Source organism: Arachis ipaensis, chromosome B02 (genome assembly GCF_000816755.2).
Source record: "Arachis ipaensis cultivar K30076 chromosome B02, Araip1.1, whole genome shotgun sequence".
Lineage (NCBI taxonomy): Eukaryota > Viridiplantae > Streptophyta > Magnoliopsida > Fabales > Fabaceae > Arachis > Arachis ipaensis.
Genome location: NC_029786.2, coordinates 9,766,697 through 9,775,010, shown reverse-complemented (window position 1 = coordinate 9,775,010; position 8,314 = coordinate 9,766,697). Strand labels below are relative to the sequence as shown.

The 8,314-nt window shown below is 32.1% G+C and overlaps 1 protein-coding gene and 1 long non-coding RNA gene across 2 annotated transcripts in view; both read left to right on the top strand.

The window, feature by feature from the left end:
• Nucleotides 1-5,406, top strand: part of LOC107624846 (DEAD-box ATP-dependent RNA helicase 13) — a gene marked incomplete in the record, with an annotated part of 6,885 nt that extends 1,479 nt beyond the window's left edge. The window contains 12 exon segments of the mRNA XM_016327307.2: nt 101-295; nt 416-592; nt 1,038-1,426; nt 1,815-1,995; nt 2,282-2,404; nt 2,473-2,589; nt 2,899-3,003; nt 3,350-3,490; nt 3,576-3,641; nt 4,348-4,506; nt 4,761-4,842; nt 4,951-5,406. Of these exon segments, the coding sequence (XP_016182793.1) occupies nt 101-295; nt 416-592; nt 1,038-1,426; nt 1,815-1,995; nt 2,282-2,404; nt 2,473-2,589; nt 2,899-3,003; nt 3,350-3,490; nt 3,576-3,641; nt 4,348-4,506; nt 4,761-4,842; nt 4,951-5,006 (1,791 nt within the window).
• Nucleotides 6,474-8,102, top strand: LOC110267448. Its single transcript, XR_002355089.1, has 2 exons — nt 6,474-6,893; nt 7,656-8,102. It is a non-coding gene; the product is annotated as an uncharacterized LOC110267448 (long non-coding RNA).

Below are 8,314 nucleotides of genomic sequence, written 5' to 3'. Positions count from 1 at the left end.
TCAAGGGAAGGTTGTTTGAAGTTTTCCTTCTTCAGTGGTTTTGCTGGTTTGATTAGCTAGATTAGCTTTTTGACCCTTGTTCTTGTGTGTTTTTTGGCAGGATGTTGTTGGGGCTGCTGAGACAGGATCTGGTAAAACACTTGCATTTGGTTTGCCCATTTTGCAACGTATTTTGGAGGAACGGGAGAAGGCTACAAAGATGGAGGAAGAAAGGGGTGAAGAGCCAGAAAAATATGCTCCTACAGGAATTTTGAGGGCTCTAATTGTTGCCCCAACCAGAGAGCTTGCTATTCAGGTATTTGTAAAGGCTTTTTATCCATTTGCATGTTTGTTAGTTACTCAATTTAGATTATGAGTATATACTTGTTTTAGAAATTAGGAGTCATGCTACAAGCTGACTGGAATCCATTTTCAGGTAACTGATCATCTGAAAGCAGTAGCTAAGTATATTAATGTTAGGGTGACCCCTATTGTTGGGGGAATTTTAGCCGAAAAGCAGGAGAGACTTTTAAAATCAAGACCTGAGATTGTTGTTGGAACTCCAGGGAGGTTGTGGGAACTTATGTCAAGTGGAGAAAAGCATCTAGTTGAGGTAACTTCTAGCAATATGCATTATGAAGATTGAGTATCAATTTATGTTTTACAAAGATTAAGTTATTGTTTTCATGAATGCTAATCCAGTAGATAAGTGTGAGGGGGAATCTGAAATATAGTGGAAAACTACAAGTGTTTAATAAGACAGAGTATGTAAATTGTAGCCTCCTGTAATTCTTAATCCTTATTGTTCAACATGTATGGGCCACAATTAAGCACGACTTATTGGAAGAGTCATACAATGGCACCCTTGCTAAATATTTGATATAGACAACATTTGTAATTGTACACTATATAAGACATCTATCATTTTGGTTAGATTTCATCTTAACTTTTAGCAGCAATAATTCACACATTAAAAATTAATGTTCTAGTTTTTGTGTAGATTTGACGTATTGCTTTCATTGAAAGTCATTTTTGACATGGCCATGTTGTTTTTGCAGTTACATTCATTGTCTTTCTTTGTGCTTGATGAGGCTGATCGAATGGTACAAAACGGTCATTTTAAGGAGTTGCAATCAATAATTGACATGCTTCCCATGCCAAATATCTCCGCCGAAGATAATTCTCAACATGCACAAAATTGTGTTACAGTTTCAAGCTACCAAAGAAAGAAAAGACAAACTCTTGTGTTTTCAGCTACTGTTGCACTTTCTGCTGATTTTCGCAAGAAGCTTAAGCGCGGTTTAGTAAAACAAAAACAATCATTCACAGAGGAACTGAATTCTATTGAAACTCTTTCTGAACGAGCTGGAATGAGATCCAATGCTGCAATTATTGATCTTACCAACCCATCGATATTGGCAGCCAAGCTTGAGGAATCATTTATTGAGTACGTAAACTCATGCTGGATAGGACACTGATTTTATTAAATATTGATGTATATTCTTTTTACTCTTAGATTCATGATTTCATGTTGATTTGAATTGTCTTGAATTTAATGTTACATTATTTTTTCCCGTTTGAGTATTTTGTTGGGTCACATATCCTCCCCTGAGACAATCGTTATCTTAATTATCATTCCTTGTGCAAATAGAGATTTTGCATCTTTGTCAGCTGTTTTTCTCAATTTTAAAACATACTCCGTCATAGGCATAGCCACTTTTTGCCTTATTTCACCATCTAAGATAAAGGGACTGAATAGTTTCTTAGAATTAAATGCACACATATGTTACCTTCATCATCTTCCTGATTTTGTTATTGAATGTCATTGGTTGCAGATGCAGGGAAGAAGATAAAGATGCCTACTTGTATTATATTTTGACTGTCCATGGACAAGGTCGCACCATAGTTTTCTGTACATCAATTGCAGCTTTGCGCCATATTTCTTCCATACTGCGGATTCTTGGCATTGATGTTTGGACTCTGCATGCACAAATGCAGCAGCGAGCACGTTTAAAGGTAGCTTCCTTTGTTTGTCTCAACCTTTTCTTGCTTTCTTCCAGTTGTGTTTCTCGTCTTTCTGCTGAAAGATCTGCATAACAAAATAGCTCACCATCAAAAGGTCATAGTGTAGATCTACTTTTCCCTCCTTTTTTTTTCCTTCTTATAGGGGATTGGACTTGGATAGTTGGCATTGTGGTTAACCTGAATACATCTTAATACTGAGTTGTCTTTTAGTTTAAATGGATATTGTATTTTGTTTCCATCATCATATTTTTCGTGTTTCGTTCATTCTTCAATGCAGGCCATGGATCGTTTTCGTGAAAGTGAAAATGGCATACTAGTTGCTACGGATGTTGCTGCAAGGGGTCTTGATATTCCCGGTGTTAGAACTGTTGTCCACTATCAACTTCCGCATTCAGCAGAGGTAAATTAATATTTTGCTTCTTTTATCCATATTATACATTACATCTAACATTTATTTCATCTTTTTAGGTTTATGTGCATAGAAGTGGAAGAACAGCTAGAGCTTCTGCTGAAGGTTGTAGCATTGCTTTAGTCTCACCAAAAGAAACGGCAAAGTTTGCTTCGCTGCTCAAATCATTTTCTAAGGTTGTTTCCTGAACAGCATTTTTCCTTTTAAATTTAAGCATATAGGTTAGATATATTAAAGTTGGGTGCTTACTTCATTGAAGTTGGGAAAAAATTCTTCGCATGAAGATAAGAGGTGTAGTCAATAAGAACACGGCATGTTGAGTTGTGTATCATACAGCCATTTATATGTTGTTCCCTCTAAACATGTTTTAAAGAGAGTTGAATGAACTAAATAATACATGTTTGATATAAGTTACCATCACTTACCTCGTGATCGAGAACAATATAGTGATCTACATTTTTGTCATTATCTTGTTTTATCTACAGGACAATTTTCAGCGGTTTCCTTTACAGAACTCATACATGCCAGAGGTTTTAAAACGATTGTCTCTTGCACGCCAAATTGACAAAATAACACGAAAGGATTCTCAGGTATTAGGATTCACCTGTACAGTATATTGAATTATATAACATTTTGGCATTTTTTTCATGCAACCAGTGTTAGTGTCAAGTGTGCTTGGAATTTATCATTTTTCTGTTTACGATTTGAAATGGTTTTGAATGTAATTTGCTTGAGGTAACCTCCATATTCAAGAGGTTTTCCTTATTGCATCTTTACAAACGTACACAGAATAATTTCTAGTTACAGACTTCCAGTCTCATGTATTTTCTTGCTTTTCAGGTTTGACTTAAAATTCTGTTTTGCTTTATTGCTCCTTTGTGCTGACTGGATATAGATATTTGTGTTTTCAAATTCTATTTCTCTTTGCTATTTTAGGTGAAAGCTGAGAAAAACTGGTTTGATCGAAATGCTAACTCAGTTGAATTAGTTACTGAAAATGACGACAGTGAGGAGGAACAAGTGAACAAACACAAGCAAATGAAAGCCAGTTCTAAACAGTTGAAGACATTGCAACAGGTCTGATGCCTTCATATATACCTGAAACGATATATAGATATTATTTCCAGTTTATTTAATTCTTCTCAAATGTTTCATATTGCAGGAGCTCAAAATGTTGATTTCACGTCCTTTACAATCAAAGACATTTTCACATCGATATTTAGCAGGGGTATTAATCTTATGATTTTCTTTCATTTTCACGCTTAATATTTATTTACCACATTTGGAATGCCTCTTGACCCATTGCTAGTCATTGTTATTATTGCAATTCTAATTTTTAATGTTTTTCTTCAGAAGTTTCAGAGGAATTGCAAGGCATGATGTACATATACTAGCACATAGGTGTTTTAATTATTCACAATAATATGTGTTTGGGAATGCTAAAAATTTATACTTATTTCAATAATTCTTGTTTGTATAATCACTTTTCGAAATAATCAATTATGTGACGATCAATTTATGTTTGGATACTTTAGCTGAAAAATGGTTTCAGAATAATTTATTGTGTTTGAAATGTATGAAATCTTAACTGGTGTTATTACGAAATAACGAAAATGGGTATAGAATGATTGCCTATATTATTTAATATTTGGTACTTTAGGTCAAATTAGGAAAATCATTACAATTAAAAAATATAAGCTTTTGCTTATATTCCATAAGTTTCAAAATATTGCTTTTGCTTATAAGCTGGTTTTTAGCTTTAAAATGATTAGTTTCAATTATAATCTATTTTCAAGTTTTTACCCAAACGTGATTATTTTTCTTAATTTGACTTTTCTGAGAGGTTCTCAAACATGCTCCTAGTATCTTTTTACTATGCAAACATATGTACTATGTTAGGACATAACTCTGAAACATAATACTCTCTTTTGTAGGCTGGTGTCACACCTGTCATGCAGGAACAATTGCTACAATTAGCAAAGCAAAAACTAAATGATCGCCCGGGCTCAGGAGTAGGCAAGAAGGGAAAATTGGTTGTGATTGGTCAAGATTGTGTTGAAGCACTTCAGGCACTCCGGAATGCTGGTGAAGAGGTAGAATGTTCCACCCTTTTCATATTCCAGTGGGCATAATTTTGTATTGATCCTGTCAAATATGAAATCGTCTATTTTACAATGTAATTTGCCGCATTAACAAACTTTTAGATTTTGAAAAGTAGAATAAGGTTTATTTTGCAGGAAAGTTAGGAATTTCTCGTTATCTAAATATTCAGCTTGAGTAGTAGATTGGAGCTTATGTTTTTTGTTTGTTTTGTTGTTCTTGCTTTTGCTCCTTTTTCTCCCCACAGGTGCGCATGGATGTCAAGGATTTTGCTGGAAAACGGAGAAATATAGAAAATCGGAAAAGAAAAAGAAAAGAGGAGAAGAAACGTAATCTTCAGTCTGAAAATATATGATATCCTTTCTTCTTTTCTAGTTATTTATTAATTAGATCTTGGCTCTAGCATGTTCTAAATTTTCGGAATGTTCTTGCTTCAGGTTTGCGTGATCAGCGAAGAAAGCAGAAGAAAAAGCTAAAACAGGACAAGGACTAGAATTGCAATACATATGATATATAAAAGGCAAATTTTGCACCAACCGAAGTTTTGTCATTTGTTGCTGGGTAATTTTAGGGCTGGGACTATGTCCCATAGTTTTATCGTGATTATCCATAGAGCTTTGATTTCTTGTATGAATAGAATATATCATGAAAATTTCAATCGAGAAGTAGCGAATATGATTATGTCAGAGGAAGCTTATGTCAACTTTGGCAGTTGTCAGCGGTAATCAAGCTTGAAATTCAGTGGTTCTGGATTCACACATAGACCAGCCGTGACTGATCAAAAATAGTTCTTTTTTCTTTTTGATGTTATACGGAATTTGTTGTAGTCATGTTTCATTCAAAAGCAAGCTTATTCTAATGAAAACCGACAAGTTTAGGCTCTGTTCTCACTATCATTGTTGCAGAATCATTAGCAGTTTTTATGGTGTTGGTTTGGTGTTTTTTATTTTGGAGAGTATAAATTATAACATTGAAAAGTATCTCAATGTTTTCTACAGGAAAAATTTCTTCTTTTTTGCTTTTCACGAACTGGAAGCACTCACTCAAAGAGCTACCTCAAATTCCGCAGCAATTATGAAAAAAAATCAGGGATTGTAAAATGCAAATTGTCCAAAATTTTTATTATGACAATTATAACAATTTTGTGATCAAGTATGAATAAAATTATTTCATTTCATGTCACATAGATTAAGTATACCATGTCTTTTGTCACTTGTCATTTGGCTCACCAATATCAGTTGATTTTCCCATTTGAGTTAGAGAAACAAATTAGAGGAATGGTTATTTGTTTGAATTAATAATATTATTTAGAAGATTTCAATCAGCAGTTGAAGGTTTTGAACAATTTTAAACTATAGAATCATCGTGTTTAGGCAATTTAGTTCATTTCCCCATTAGGTGGAGTTCTTTTTATTTTCAAAACAAAGTTAGGTCCTCTTAGGTGGAGTTTGTTAAAGAGGTGCAATGTCAAGATTCAAGAATATGCAAATCGTCACCCTTCCCTTAGATGGATAGTACTATTTTTGTGAAATTAGAGAAATTTTCTTAGTTTAATATTATTTATTATTTTCATATTTCAATAAAAGGTTACACAGTAGATTCTTTATCTTCACACATAATCTAAAATGATTAGATATTTATACTATTTTAGATATTCAATAAAGAAATTTATAATTAATTATTGATTTCGGACTCCTTATTTAACGTGCAAAAAACTTAATGAATCAACAGATATTGCAATTCGAACGTAATATAATTAGAATTGTTGTACAATGCCCGAAAAGGCATGCAGTTTTTATGGCAACAAGGAAAAGGTGGTAATATTTCTACTAAATATTGAATAGTATTACCAACAATTTGGAAAATGGCACTCTTATTAGGCAATGTGTCTAACTCTACTTGATATATAAAGCATAGGCTAGAATTAATGTGCTTTAAAGATAGAAGAAACTAGAAAGAATTGCCAAAATTGCACACTAAATTGTAGTTGGATTGAACCGTCTACTAAGTATTTCAATTGCATTTATGCTATGAAATTGAATTCTTTTGTTTCAAAGCCTAATTAAGTACTCCCTCCCTCTAGTTTCAATTACTTTCTTCATCAACGATGTGAAGGAGTCAGGTTTCCCTCAAGGCCAACCCAGCATCTCAAATATTAATCTGTGGCGAATCAGAATTCAATTTAAGAATTTGTCGTTAGTCAATAGATTATTACGTGCACAAAACGACGAGTGGGCTCTCAAGCAACCTAAATCAATTTGATTGATAATCATCATTGCGGTTTCAAATTCGAGTTTTGGTTTTAAGGGGAAAAAAAAAACTGTTAGAAACAGCAACAACAATTTTTCGAAACAAATTAAGCATTACCGTGAGTTTAAAGGTAAAGTTATTTATACTTTCTGTCTTGTAAGTCATCTCATACTTTTAAGCATTAATCTATAAACAAAAAGTCATAAAATATTAATTTGTTATTAAATGTGGAAAAGATCAATGAAATGCAAGGTATTAAACTGGTGGTGAGATGCCCACTGCTTAATGGAGCTGAAAATCCTAAAGAAACAAACTAACAAATTTTAAGTTTATTTTTGTTTTCAAACATGTTTTTGTTCGTCTAGTCACAAAAAAAAAAAAAAACAAATTATTTGTCAATGGTGTTTTTGGTGGAGATCTAGTTATTCTTCCTAACATTCATTGCATAACTTAGCAGAAAGTCACAACATGAAGACATTTTGTTCCACCTCAGAAAAGTAAAATCTTATAATCTCAATTTCTTTAATGTTACATTATATAATTGAAAGAAGCAGCTAATCTGAATATTTGAAAAAAGAAATGCATTATGAGGCAATAACATAATATAACACAAGCTATTTCCATAATTAAATTAATGACCTGCATTATGAATAATCCTGGTTTTTATGTATTTCTAAATCATCCTAAGTACTTTCATAAATATAAAAAAATATTATGTGTGCACTAAAAATTAATCACTATATTAGACATTATATATTTATTTATAAATACATGTAGTGTTTAATTTATTTTTAATATATAATTTATATGAATGGCTGATTTTTATCTACATATTGATAAATATATTTAGTGAAGCTAACAAAACAACATTTCTATTTTAATATTTGTGAAGGTACAATTAGTTGAAGCTAATAAAACTATGCATGTGTGTGCCAATTTCATTCCAAACCAAAATTCACGCCACATTGGAAGTTTCCTCCGGAGCTTCCTCCATCACCCGTTGCCACCAATACTATTTTATTAATCAATTTGAGTTGGTCAAGTGATGAGTTTATTCGTCTACTTAAACAAGTATTAGAGGGTTCGAGTCTCGTCTTATATATGTAGAACTTATTAGTCAATGACATACATTTAAATAGAACTTAGATTTGCGAAAAATTAGTTATTGAGTTGAAAAATACCGTAGACAATCTAAAAAGAATATAATATTATTTTGTTATTATTTCATTTAATTAATGAGTTCAAATAATATTTCATGTAAGATCCAAGAAGCACATTGAAGGTATAACATTAAATAAGGCTAAAAATTCTGGTGAGGGAAAGGAGAGGTGTGAAATGCTTTAAAATGGTCTATTCAGGTAAATTATTGATTTATAGGCTCAAATCTTTTGTAAGTTACAAAAAAAATTTTATATTTTTTGTTTTAATTTTTATTTTTCACAAGTTGCGGATTTTTCTATTTAATTAAATGTTTTACTTTTTGAAGATTTTAAAAATAACTTATTTATTTAAAAAAAAACTTTTATTTTACTTTTTACAATTTACAATAAA